Source organism: Mauremys mutica, chromosome 4 (assembly GCF_020497125.1).
Source record: "Mauremys mutica isolate MM-2020 ecotype Southern chromosome 4, ASM2049712v1, whole genome shotgun sequence".
Lineage (NCBI taxonomy): Eukaryota > Metazoa > Chordata > Testudines > Geoemydidae > Mauremys > Mauremys mutica.
Genome location: NC_059075.1, coordinates 118,608,378 through 118,622,939, shown reverse-complemented (window position 1 = coordinate 118,622,939; position 14,562 = coordinate 118,608,378). Strand labels below are relative to the sequence as shown.

At 43.1% G+C, this 14,562-nt stretch overlaps 1 protein-coding gene across 4 annotated transcripts in view; it reads right to left on the bottom strand.

Moving 5' to 3' along the window:
* Positions 1-6,491: 6,491 nt before the first annotated feature.
* LOC123368710 (inner centromere protein-like) overlaps positions 6,492-14,562 on the bottom strand; it is a 29,814-nt gene continuing 21,743 nt past the window's right edge. For all 4 annotated transcript variants that reach the window (XM_045013757.1, XM_045013758.1, XM_045013759.1 and 1 more), the window contains 3 exons: positions 14,262-14,363; positions 11,197-11,356; positions 6,492-6,837 (listed from right to left, as the gene is read on the bottom strand). In XM_045013757.1, coding sequence (XP_044869692.1) covers positions 6,626-6,837; positions 11,197-11,356; positions 14,262-14,363 — 474 coding nt within the window. In that variant the 3' untranslated portion in view covers positions 6,492-6,625. The remainder of the gene's footprint in view (positions 6,838-11,196; positions 11,357-14,261; positions 14,364-14,562) is intronic.

The following is a 14,562-nucleotide window of genomic DNA, read 5'->3' as shown; positions in this document are numbered from 1 at the left end:
GCTTGATGCTTAATTTTTGTAATTTTTTTAAGACCTAGCAAAAAGCCTAAATTCCAGATGTATTTTCTTTCTTTTTGTTTTTAATAAAATTTGCCTTTTTTAAGAACAGGATTGGGGTTTTGTGTGTCCTATGAGGTTTGTGCACATCTTTGTTTAATTAGCTGGTAGTAACAGCTGATTTCCTTTGTTTTCTTTCTCAGCTCTTCCCTGGAGGGGGGGTGAAAGGGCTCCTTCCCACAGGAAGGAATTCCCAAGTGCTCCTTCCTGGGTTCTCAAAAGGGAGGGTTTTTGCACTTGGGTGGTGCACATCTACCCATCCAAGGTCAGAGAAAAGCTGTAACCTTGGGAGTTTAAGACCAGCCTGGAGCAGCCAGTATTAATTTTTAGAATCCTTGTGGGACCCTACCTTCTGCACTTGACGTGCCAGAGTGGGGAATCAGCCTTTACAACTCTGAAAGCTGTTACTAAAGCACTAGTACAGTTACCGCAGGGCTAATGGCGCTAGTCTGTGATGCCTTCCTCTTGTCCTCCGCTGCATTGCTAGTACTTACACTTCCCTAAGGATTCATCTGTGTCAATGGAACAAAGAAAAATCAGAAAGAATGCAGAAGGCAATGGCCTTGCCTCAGGGGACTGAGTAGTAGGATGTGTTCATGTCACTTTCTTGAGGCAGCTAAACATTCAGCACATACTTTTAGCACCTTTAACCCTTCCATTATGCTTACATAAGGCCTGTTCAAAAGGAGAGGGGTCACTTTATTTTCCTTTGGTCACTGAGCACAAGCAGTAGCTGGCACAAGCTACAGCAGGATAGAGCATAAGTATGAGGCGGGCAGGAGAAAACTTGAAACTGAAAAAGCTGCCACAGGAATTTTGAGTCCCTGCTCATGGAGATAGTCTCCCTTTGACTAGACAGCCATCTACCAGCACTGGCAGAGGACATTCCTACCACACTGGAGGAGACCTCTCATGACATACTCAGTCCATGACAAATGCTTGGAATGCTAGTCCAGGGGACTGACATCCTTATCCCCAGAACAGGAACAGCTCAACTAGTGGAATCTTCCCTGACAGTGCCTTATGCCTGCCCTGAGGGATCTGGTGACTAGGGTGGACAGTTGTCCATCAAGTCTTGGACTGAAGCTCCAGTTCCCCCCTATTGGCCACTGAACAGCCATTCAATACATTTTGATCTCTACTAACTGAGGCTGGTGAAAAGATCCACAGCCAATCTCGAGTAGAGCATTCACACTGCACATTCAGTTTTCAAGAACCCAAAGAAGAACTGTAGATACCTTTTAAAACTACTCTCACTTCAGATCTTAACTTCCTTTGCTCTGAAGCGATGGTACTGAGAAAGGGTCACACTTTTGAAGCACTATTTGGCTGTTTGAATAGTCAAAACGTTTTTTTTTCTCGTTAGTCATGAGGTGCCAGTTGGCTAAGCACTGGCATCAGCTGAAGTAACAGGAGGTGGGAAATGATGCAGTCTCCTAGTGCATGCTGTGTTGCTCAGGAGGACAGTATGTGCAAATAGATAAAACTTCTGCAATTAAATCACATGAAAACAAACCAGAATGGTAGCACTGTTTCTTAACCCAGAGGAGATGTCAGCAATATCCACTGCCCGGAGAAGCTGAGATTCTCAGTATGACTGCACAAAATAACTAGCTGTCAGCATTTACTGGAAGCCAAAACGTGCCTAGCTCAAGCAACTGTCTGCCTGGGAAAATGACAGAGGTATACTTATTAAAGTCCCTGCGGGTGTCCTGCCCACATCTAAAGGCCCCTCCCCCAGCCTAAGGGCAGGAGCTACTGAACTCAGGGCTCAAGCAAGTTAGGGTGGCAACAAATGATAAAACAGGGACAGAAGTGAGGTTCACAGGGTTGGAAGCAGGGAACCAAGAGGAGGACACTGAGCAGAGAACCGTGGACAGCACCCTCTGCTCCTCTAAGGTGTCTAGGGAGTCAGTGGCTGCAGCCCAGAGGAACTCTGTCTTGAAGCGTGATTGAAGGGAGGAGCAGAAATAGGCCCCACAGTTGCATAGCACCTCCCCGTCTAGCATCCACCTCCTGGCATGGTGGATGGGCACCTAGGCAAGCACTAGGAGATGGTTGATGAGGAGGTCTTGTGACTTCATAGGGCCATGGATGGGGTGTGTGTAATCAGGAGGTGCGGGGAAAAGTGCAGCCACAACCTAAGGAGAAGGTTCTGGAGAAGCCAGAAAAGGATCTGCAACCTGGCATACTTGGGGTAGATGTGCACCAGAGCCTCCCTCATGCCACAGAAGGGGTAGACATCATGGAGGGGAGTGAACTGTAACAGGTACAGAGCAGTGCTCACGGCTCCATGAATGTCCCAGTCAAGCTGTGGGACCAGGGTGGAATACAGAATGGACCAGGGGGCTCCTCACCCCCACAGGTGGTCTGACAGAGGTTTAGCTGAGCATGAAAACTCCTCTGCTCAGGCAGGGTTCATCACCTCTATTCTTCATTTAGGTGATATAGCCATTATGATGAAACACTGAGGGAAGTCTGGCTACTCCAACCCACCATCACAACCATGCTTGCCCCAACCCTCTTCATATTTTACACCTACAATTTTACTCTTTTCAATTTAAAACATGGAAAAGAATTGCTTAGTCTCATTGTTAAGCCTATTTTGGAGTCAGGAAACCCTAAAGGAGTCAACTTCACCAAACTGAACTTAGCAGTAATTAAGACCGTCTGAAAGAGCAGTAGAATCAATGATGCTGCCCTGAGTGGGAGTCATATTGCTGAGCAGTAGCATCATGGGACTAGGATTTATTTGTTTGTAAGAGCTGCAGGTTTAAGGGCATCCTCTTATTCCCAGCCCATTTTCCTATTTTTCACTCCTGAAGGCACTATTGACTGATACTATAATCACCTCTAGGACAATAAGTTGAGGTCATGCACCTTCTGGCTCCTTTGGAATCAAGGGGTTTCTGACAGACCAGGGCAGATCTTGAGGATAAGACAGCAGCCACCTCCCACCCCTCTTTTTATGACTTGTATACCAGGAAGCCAATGTAGGCTCCTGGTTTCTCTTCCTCCTTCAAGAAGAGAGATTGCTTCATTCTCACACACTCTCCCCTTGTTCTCCCCCCATTTAGTCACTTCATCTCAGAGACAAGGACTGCCCACCTCTTCATGTCATGAGATTTCCATTTGACGTAGAAAGCACTTAGCTTGTATTACACAGCTCAAGGCATGATGGTTCTTTAGAACTCCCCCACCTCCAAAAATGCATCATAGCCTTCGCTCCTCTAGGGAAAGTTTTACAGAAGTTTCCTACTATCATTAACACTTGTTGAGCTTCACTAGTGCCACCAATGCAAGAAACTTCCAGTGTAGACAAGGCTCCTGCAGCTGCCATCATTTTCCTCCATGGGTGATTTGTCTTATCTGGAGCAGGATTAAAAGGCATGGAATTTGGAAGAATTAAAGTAGAAATAGACCTAGACTACCGCTCCTCCACTGCTAACAACAGTGCTGGGTGAAGTAGTATTTACAAGTTTTTCCACCATTGTTGTATTTCCATAGTATAGACAAGGCTTTTGTAAAGCAAAGATCTGTGTTTCCAAAGACACCGTCTGCTTTGCTAAAATTTAAAAGGACATTATCCCCACCGCTGAGCAGGTATGGCACAGCAGAATTGTTCTTTTGTCTTCCCTCCACTTCACTAGCAGAATGGATTTAAATGCTTCTTTCATTTAACTTGGCTGCCTAACACTCTCTGTAGAAGGATGACCCTATACATCTCTCCCACCACGTGACAGTCTATGACCCAGAACTCAATGATCTAGTTCACAACTGTGTAAGCTGGCAACTGGCTTAGATAAGCAGGAAAGTTCCCCTGCCATAGGGTCTCTAGCTTATTAATGAAACATGCAGCCAGCATTCAAACAGAAGGCCATTAAAGCTTTGTATCTCTGAGTCACATGCCAAGATAATTTAGAGAGAGCAAAGTGATGCTGAGCAATGAAGCCAGCCTCAGTAACAAGACTGAGCACCCTTCCCTCCCCTCAGGCTCTGCCATTCAGCTACAGTATTTCAAATACTGATATAGCGTGAGATTCTGAAACAGATCTGAATATCTAGCTTGACAGTTCCCAGCTCTTAATTACCTCTGTGAAGTACAGGGGACTGGGAGAGGAGCTGTGCAGAGATGGAATCGGCAGGTTTTGTTCAGTATCTTCCTTCTCTGACGCATAGAACAAACTGTCTTCCAGCCACACCCCAGGGGCAGCACAGACAGTGGCAGGGAAAGCTTCCAATAAGACTTAGTAACTTCTGCAGCCCAAAGGAGTTTGGCTACGTATAGAGAACAAGTTTTTCTAGAATCAGCTACTGTATAAGCAACAAGCTGTTGGACACAGGTTTGTATGTTGCAGAATGATTTTTGCTCCAACATCCACATTGGAATCTGGCCCGGTGGTACAGAACTTTCAAAAGCTCAGTTACATTCAGAGCAGCACAGTTCCATTCTTTCACAGCATCCGGTGATGGTGTCTTCACTTCCAGCTTGTTGGGTACTTACTCATCTGCTGTGACCTTTAGTGATCTAGATCCAGCCAGTGTGCAGGTGACAAGTTGAAGAGCTGAGGCATATTACTGTCCTGCATTGAGCATTGTATTGTTGAGTAGGGCTCATGCTGAGTAGAAAAATCAAGATCCTTAGGGGACATATGAAGAAGCAGGGTGGATAAAAATCAATAATTAAAAAAAATAAAAAAAGTTTTATAAAATGCTCTTTGAGGAAAAAACCTAACCTAGTTTTAATTAAGATATATCTTTCAGCTATAATGTATCATGGAATAGGGATTATAAATTCTAATTCTAAAGTATGAGACAATATATTCATGTAATGTTTAAGAAAAGTTTTGTAAATGAGTTCCAATAGTTCATGGATTATGAGGTTCCAGGGGCTTCTGTACAGATTATTTAGGTTAATCTTTCTATCTACCCCATGGGACTCAGTCTAGAAGATACCATCAGAGAAGCTTAATTTTGCAGTTCTCAAACTGTGGATTTGTGTCTCCAGAGATAACATGCTTATTAACAGCAATAATGTTTTTAAATAAATAAAATATAGAGGTGAGAAATATTTCCTCAACTCTATTGTCCCTCTGCAAATCTGTGCACACAGAGTCTATCCCTTACTGCTCTCTAAAAAAAAAAAAAAAGAGTGCAGCTTCAAAAAGTTGAATGAATAGAAGTTGGTTGGGGGTGGAATAGATCTGGACAAGGAGAAGAAGGCTGAAGATAAATGTGAGAAGCGAGGAACATATGCTTGTTTTAGTTAAATAAAACAATTTAAATGTCTGGCTGGTGATGTTCTCTTCCAAATACAGCACAGCAAGAAAATCCTCCAACTATTGACTAACCTGATGAATTGGAGATATTTATGAAGTCATTGGGAGGTGAACTATCTGCTTCAATTACCTTTGGTAAATGAAATAACCAAACAGTCAGTCATTCATTTTCTGATATAGCTGTAAAATCAATCTGAAAAGTTTTCAAAATAAATCACTGTTTAAAAATGTATAGCGTGTACCTTCTAAAAATGAAACCTACTTGTATCTGAGTTGTGAAGAATATGTCTTAAGGTTATAACTGCATGAATGCACTTTTATGTAGAGAACCATGATTAAATCCAGTCTTCCTGACTAGTGATTTAAATCAAATCCACCCTGTGAAGAAGTCCACAGGTTCAGCTCACCCCATTTCTTCCAGTGCATCAGACAGGAGTAACTGGTGAGACTAACTGCATGGGCTGCCACACACCCAGGGTCTCTCACTTTGGTACCTGACTTGAGCGTAACTCTGAAGATGCTCCTTCAGCTGTTACAGATTGGAAAGAAGTCAAGAGGAAAGGCTCCCAGTTGATATATACAGACTAGTAGAACTGCTTTTGAGTTGAATGCAAAAGCAGCATCTGGAATTTGATTTAGTTTATTTTTTATTTTTTTTAAAAACAAAACACAGAGTGATAAAAATCCATTCGGGCATATCAAACACTCCAAATAAAAGTCACTTCCAGCCTAAGACAAAGCATGAAGATTTCAGATCAAGAAGTTAGAGGGCACTATAAAGGCCATACATTTTAACTACTAAAGGAGCAAGTGAAGAGCTCAGGCCCTGAAGACAGCAAGTCTTACTCATCTGAGTTATAATCTTCCATGCAGCTCTTTTATTTGGGCATTTAGCTTACCCCAAAAAGATAAGCTATGTAATGCTGTCAGCTGTCCATTCAGAACATCTGCACTGCCATCTAGAGGCATACAATCAGACAGGGGTTCTCAAGTACCACACAACAGCATGTGTACACATAAGGGAGAGGGCACAGAAGGAAGTAAAGTGACACTGAGGGGGCAGTGCTGTAGTTTAGTAAGCCTCTGCTCTTTCCCACAGCAAAACTTGAAGTGTCAACAAAAACCCACCCCAGACAGGAAGGAAAGTGGCACTGATTATTTTAACATGAACTTTTATTAAATGCAAATATTAAAAAAACAGATCTTTGAAAATATTTTTTTTCTTTACACAAAAACTAGGAGAACATTGACATGGCTGGTGGACAGAAGAGGGACACTCTCCTTCCTCATTACTTTTTCAGGTTGTAGGGCAGGCCCAGTGTAGACTTGGTACCATGAAGAGGTGGTGAGTGCCAGACAGCAGAGCTGGTGCGTTTGAAATATCGTGGCTTGTTCTTGTAGAAGATGTCCTCCAGTTTAGGGCTTACAATCAGCCCAAAGAGTGTCTCGATATTTGGAGGGTTGTAATATTGGTATGTAACAGCTTGATTAAGCTGAGCCCCTGAGAAAATAACCACCACGTTACATGAGCAGTCTAAGTAGCATCTCATGGCTCATAAGAACATATAAGAACATAAGAAAGGCCGTACCAGGTCAGACCAAAGGTCCATCTAGCCCAGTATCTGTCTACCGACAGTGGCCAATGCCAGGTGCCCCTGAGGGAGTGAACCTAACAGGCAATGATCAAGTGATCTCTCTCCTGCCATCCATCTCCATCCTCTGACGAACAGAGGCTAGGGACACCATTCTTACCCATCCTGGCTAATAGCCATTTATGGACTTAGCCACCATGAATTTATCCAGTCCCCTTTTAAACATTGTTATAGTCCTAGCCTTCACAACCTCCTCAGGTAAGGAGTTCCACAAGTTGACTGTGCGCTGCGTGAAGAACTTCCTTTTATTTGTTTTAAACCTGCTGCCTATTAATTTCATTTGGTGACCCCTAGTTCTTGTATTATGGGAATAAGTAAATAACTTTTCCTTATTCACTTTCTCCACATCACTCATGATTTTATATACCTCTATCATGTCCCCCCTTAGTCTCTTCTTTTCCAAGCTGAAGAGTCCTAGCCTCTTTAATCTTTCCTCATATGGGACCCTCTCTAAACCCCTAATCATTTTAGTTGCTCTTTTCTGAACCTTTTCTAGTGCTAGAATATCTTTTTTGAGGTGAGGAGACCACATCTGTACACAGTATTCGAGATGTGGGCGTACCATGGATTTATATAAGGGCAATAATATATTCTCAGTCTTATTCTCTATCCCCTTTTTAATGATTCCTAACATCCTGTTTGCTTTTTTGACCGCCTCTGCACACTGCGTGGACATCTTCAGAGAACTATCCACGATAACTCCAAGATCTTTTTCCTGACTCGTAGCTAAATTAGCCCCCATCATGTTGTATGTATAGTTGGGGTTATTTTTTCCAATGTGCATTACTTTACATTTATCCACATTACATTTCATTTGCCATTTTGTTGCCCAATCACTTAGTTTTGTGAGATCTTTTTGAAGTTCTTCACAATCTGCTTTGGTCTTAACTATCTTGAGTAGTTTAGTATCATCTGCAAACTTTGCCACCTCACTGTTTACCCCTTTCTCCAGATCATTTATGAATAAATTGAATAGGATTGGTCCTAGGACTGACCCTTGGGGAACACCACTAGTTACCCCTCTCCATTCTGAGAATTTACCATTAATTCCTACCCTTTGTTCCCTGTCCATTAACCAGTCCTCAATCCATGAAAGGACCTTTCCTTTTATCCCATGACAGCTTAATTTACGTAAGAGCCTTTGGTGAGGGACCTTGTCAAAGGCTTTCTGGAAATCTAAGTACACTATGTCCACCGGATCCCCTTGTCCACATGTTTGTTGACCCCTTCAAAGAACTCTAATAGATTAGTAAGACACGATTTCCCTTTACAGAAACCATGTTGACTATTGCTCAAGAGTTTATGTTTTTCTATGTGTCTGACAATTTTATTCTTTACTATTGTTTCAACTAATTTGCCCGGTACCGACGTTAGACTTACCGGTCTGTAATTGCCGGGATCACCCCTAGAGCCCTTTTTAAATATTGGCGTTACATTAGCTAACTTCCAGTCATTGGGTACCGAAGCCGATTTAAAGGACAGGTTACAAACCTTAGTTAATAGTTCTGCAACTTCACATTTGAGTTCTTTCAGAACTCTTGGGTGAATGCCATCTGGTCCCGGTGACTTGTTAATGTTGAGTTTATCAATTAATTCCAAAACCTCCTCTAGTGACACTTCAATCTGTGACAGTTCCTCAGATTTGTCACCTACAAAAGCCAGCTCAGGTTTGGGAATCTCCCTAACATCCTCAGCCGTGAAGACTGAAGCAAAGAATCCATTTAGTTTCTCCGCAATGACTTTATCATCTTTAAGCGCTCCTTTTGAATTTTGATCATCAAGGGGCCCCACTGGTTGTTTAGCAGGCTTCCTGCTTCTGATGTACTTAAAAAACATTTTGTTATTACCTTTGGAGTTTTTGGCTAGCCGTTCTTCAAACTCCTCTTTGGCTTTTCTTATTACACTCTTGCACTTAAGTTGGCAGTGTTTGTGCTCCTTTCTATTTGCCTCACTAGGATTTGACTTCCACTTTTTAAAGGAAGTCTTTTTATCTCTCACTGCTTCTTTTACATGGTTAAGCCACGGTGGCTCTTTTTTAGTTCTTTTACTGTTTTTCTTAATTTGGGGTATACATTGAAGTTGGGCCTCTATTATGGTGTCTTTAAAAAGGGCCCACGCAACTTGCAGGGATTTCACTTTAGTCACTGTACCTTTTAACTTTTGTCTAACTAACCCCCTCATTTTTGTATAGTTCCCCCTTTTGAAATTAAAGGCCACAGTGTTGGGCAGTTGAGATGTTCTTCCCATCACAGGGATGTTGAATGCTATTGTATTATGGTCACTATTTCCAAGCGGTCCTGCTATAGTTACCTCTTGGACCAGCTCCTGCGCTCCACTCAGGATTAAATCTAGAGTCGCCTCTCCCCTTGTGGGTTCCCGTACCAGCTGCTCCATGAAGCAGTCATTTAAAGTATCGAGAAATTTTATCTCTGCATTTTGTCCTGAAGTGAAATGTTCCCAGTCAATATGGGGATAATTGAAATCCCCCACTATTATTGGGTTCTTAATTGATAGCCTCTCTAATTTCCCTTAGCATTTCATCATCACTATTACTGTCCTGGTCAGGTGGTCGATAATAGATCCCTACTGTTAGAAATTTCATGCTCTAGTAAAAATATATCCATAGAGACTCTATGGAACCTGTGGATTCGCTTAAGATTTTTACTTCATTTGAATCTACACTTTCTTTAACATATAGTGCCACTCCTCCCCCTGCACAACCTGTTCTGTCCTTCCGATATATTTTGTACCCCGGAATGATTGTGTCCCATTGATTGCTCTCAGTCCACCAGGTTTCTGTGATGCCTATTATATCTATATCCTCCTTTATCACAAGGCACTCTAGTTCACCCATCTTATTATTTAGACTTCTGGCATTTGTGTACAAGCACTTTAAAAACTTGTCCCTGTTTATTAGCCTACCTTTTTCTGATGTGCCAGATTCTTTTTTATGTGACTGTTTATCATCTGATCCGGCCCTTACATTATACTTCTCATTCCTCTGCTCCTGACTATAACCTGGAGATTCTCTATCATCAGACTCTCCCCTAAGAGAAGTCTGTGTCCGATCCACACGCTCCTCTGCAGCAGTCGGCTTTCCCCCATCTCCTAGTTTAAAAACTGCTCTACAACCTTTTTAATGTTTAGTGCCAGCAGTCTGGTTCCACTTTGGTTTAGGTGGAGCCCATCTCTCCTGTATAGGCTCCTCCCATCCCAGAAGTTTCCCCAGTTCCTAATGAACGTGAACCCCTCCTCTCTACACCATCGTCTCATCCACGCATTGAGACTCTGAAGCTCTGCCTGCCTACCCGGCCCTGCGCGTGGAACTGGGAGCATTTCTGAAAATGCCACCATAGAGGTCCTGGATTTCAGTCTCTTCCCTAGCAGCCTAAATTTGGCTTCCAGGACATCTCTCCTACCCTTCCCTATGTCATTGGTACCTACATGTACCACGACCACCGGCTCCTCCCCAGCACTACACATAAGTCTATCTAGATGCCTCGAGAGATCCGCAACCTTCGCACCAGGCAGGCAAGTCACCATACGGTTCTCCCGGTCATCACAGACCCAGCTATCTACATTTCTAATAATCGAATCTCCCATTACTAACTCATGTTAAACCTCACTTCCTTGGTACCATGATTACTGTGAATCCGTGCATGAAAGCCAAGATCTAAAAGCAACCTTCCAAGCTCTCTTGCCCTGCAGAAGGTCCCCACAGAGTCAGTCCTGGAAGAGATTTGGGGTGGGCATAACAGATACCGAATTCTCAGTACTGGATCAAGGTAGGGTTTTGCCTGGCTTCATATAGAACCTTACATTCCCCCTCATGCAAAGAATATAATTGGTTTCCAAGGCATCTTTCACATTCCAGGTATCCCAAGTACTGTGGAAAACCCCTCACTGAAAGAGAGGCACTGGTGAACTCCCTAGCCTTCTGTTTTCAGACACTTCAAAAGCACTTCAGCTCTAGGGATGGGCACAAGGGATTCTGAATTAACATCCAAACAAGAGTGCCTGCAGGAATGCAGCTCCTGCTCAGATTACCACTCAAAGCTATTACCATATGGCACTGCAGTAAGCTGAAGTCTCATGCACTTCTGGCCTAAATTGTGGCTTCCTCCACTTCTAAGCCTCCCTGAGAAATCTGGGGTCTTCCAAATTCTCATAGATGAAGTTTCAGTGGGTATAACAAGATCTGCACGTACCAGTGGCCCAGACAGGGATGGGCTTGCGGGGCTGGCTTTCATCATCTGTGGAGTCATCACTGTTCAGATCCAGCCCATAGTTATTTGGATTTACCTTGGGGAATCTGGGTTCTTTTGAGCCTAAAGTGGGCCCTTGATAGGAGTCAGTGACAGGAGATTTCTGAAACCATATAGAAAAGTTAGATATATAGCCTTAAAAAAAAAAAAAACCTCCCAATTACCTTATGATACTTCTATGTAGTGGTGCTGATGAGACAGCTTGAGTTTCTAGAAAGAACCCACTATTGATTTTGATTAGAGTATTAGTTATTTAATGATAGAAATATCCCAGGTTCTAGGAGCAGGAGATTTACATTGTGTACTCCAAGAATCACTGGTGCTAAGAGCAGGTGGTAGGACAGCAGATGTCAGCACCAACAAGTTTATTAATATACACAGCATTGCTGCTATCCATACAACACTAGGTTTGAATCAACGTTACTGTTCTGCCGTGAGTCTCCATGGGCAGGAGTATGAAATAGATACTCTGCCCTGGAGGGAACAAAGATGAGCCATGGAAAACAGGAAGTGGCAATGGTGTGACTCTGGCAGTCAATGTCATGTTTATACCTGATCTTCAATCCCACTCCAAAAACACCAGGTTCAGAGATCACACCTGTCCATTTATGGGAAGGCAACAACAATAGCCACATGATAATTCAGAAGAAATATACTGGTTAAATAATTTGGGCTGGGATTTTTCAATTGAGCCTAACTTCCTTAGATTCTTGTCAAAACTCATTTACAAAAAAATAAATAAATAAATACGTACCCTAGACTGGCATCCACATGCTCCAAAAGCAATTACTGTAGGACAATGCCCTACAGTAACCACACACAGCAGAACATTTCTGAGATGTAAATACCATTGCTATAGGGCAATGACCTACAGAAAGTGCAGCTTCCCTGTAACTGCAGAGGGCAGCCTCTGTAGCCACCCAGAAAAGGCTTACAAGCTTAGCTCTAGTCTTAAACTGCATGATACAGCACAGAAAGTCATTCCATATGCCAGTGGAGATCCTTGTATGGTAAAAGAAGAGCACACTCTCCCCCCCACGCATGCACGCACACCCACCCACCCTGTAGGGGCTAAGCAGGCTGCTTTGGCTGTGCTTCCAACTCATGCCAATGGAGAGGGTTTGTGGAGGGAGGAATTAAGACTTGAACGTGGATCTCTCACCTAGTAAGCTACCAAGCTGTGCTGAAGCGAAACATTTTCAGCTACAGGACTGCTGTATACAACACAGTTTACTCAGTTTATCTGAGTCACATTTTATGTCAGACATTTGCTATTCTATAATTAACCTGAAAAAAAAAAAATCAAGCTAAGCGTAGAGACTCATCTAAAGCCATCTGTTGCTGATGACTTTTTTAAAAATGAGCTGTATACAATCAAAAGATCAACAATATAATTCTTGGAAAAGCAGCAAGTTGCCCTGTTTTTTCACCCTATTGGTGTTCAGCAGCGTCATCTTTCATGCAACAGGCACAGTATGGCTGGAAAGTACAACTAAAAGCAGCAGCAACAATTACTCTGATTGTAAACTCACTGATGCTTGTCTATGCAGTACACTGTACAGGACTGAGCACCATTAGCTGTTTGATAGTTCTTAGGGTAGGAGGTGGGAAGATGGACTGTCACAGGACCTGTTCCTTCCATCTCACTCCCTCCTTACAGCAGCAGAGGCAAGGAAGCTACTTATCGCAGCATGCTTAGTGCTTCTGTTCTACAGCAGCAAAATCTCCTGAAAAGCACACACACCTAAGGGGCTTCGTACAACCATAAAGTGCTTCAGGAGTCGGACCTTTTTCAAACCAAGGGAAGGAGTCGCTGACTCAGTGTTACACATCTTCCCCACACAAAGAGAACATAAGCGTCTTGGATTAGTTGTCAGATACTATGCATAGGGGACAAAAGTCAACATTTGAAGAGCCACCCACTTATCCACCTTTGAATCCCTTCTTAAAGTCTCACTCTGCTGTGATGCCTACAAATTGTTTCCATTTGGCATGGCAGAGGCAAGTGCCAAGAGACTTGCATTTTTCTGATAGTCTGCTCATTGTGTAACTTCATTCCCCTCACCCTCTCCATTTGTCCACTTGTCATGTCCAATCTGACCCCTGAACTGTAATCTCTCTGGAGCAAGGAGTGTTACTTGTTTGTATAGAGCCTAGTACTGTGGGACCATGACAGGAATTCCTAGCCATAATACAAGCTATAAGACAACATGAAGTTTTTAACATTCAACTCCTGACTACAGGTAAGTGCTACACCTAGTCATTTTTAGAAATAAGCATAAGAACCCATGAAACAGTCACTTAGGCCAATTTCACTGTATAGAGCGATGGCTGAGAGCAGAAAAAAGGGCTTTGTTCCAGCATGGCTGAGCAGGAGCAGTGTGTCAAAATGAGACCCACCACCTGGTGCAAGGACATTTCTTATGTGAACCCAATAAAGAGTCCCTCATTCTTCCAGTGAGCTCTAAAATACAGTCACAGAATACAAGACAAGTCAAGTTTCAGATGGTATCAGGCATCAGACAACCAGAAGTTATGGATGAGGCAGTAGCTGGCTGCTTGAAAAAGCAAAGCTGATCTCATTATGTCTTAAGTCTAGCTTTTCAGTTTGATTCACCAAACACATCTAAGCTGGAAACACAATGGTGTTTCACCTCCAATGGTGGTAGTTAGAGAGTTTAAAGCAACTGGAGATACATGGAAGTTTCTCAGCTACCTGGGGTGACTAGTGAGAGGCTACAATATAGCACCAACTCCCAGGATTCCTCAGGATCTAGTGTCATCATGTGGCCATTTCCTATCACTTGTTTGAAATTCCAAACAAAGGAATTCTCTCCACCGTTTCTGTGTTGAGCCAAGTTTCTTATGGCTGCTCAGATAAGAGACATCCCTGCCCTCTTTGAAGGAGAATGGCCCAAACAAAGAGGAAAGACCTCCACCGACCCAGGAAATTAAGAGCCCAGTAGATACTGGAACCCCGTCTTTGCTCAGGCTCTTGACTCACTCACCTCCATTGTTATATTCAGCCATTTACTGGGAACAATAGCAACAGATTCTAGTGGCTTGCTTTTATTTTCCCGCCGTTCCTGCTCTTCTGGACTCTGTTCCTCCTGTTAACAAGTCCAAGTTATAAACAGATCACCCTGTTTTCACTTCTATTGAATCTGACTTGTCCTATATGAGTCTCTCATTCATCCCCTCCCTCAGTAGGATGGGACACTACCCAATGATGGGGACAGACTCTCTCCGCAGTGGAGGAACAGCAACAATTCTTTGTTAAGACTCCAAGGCAGCCTCTTGCTGATTTGG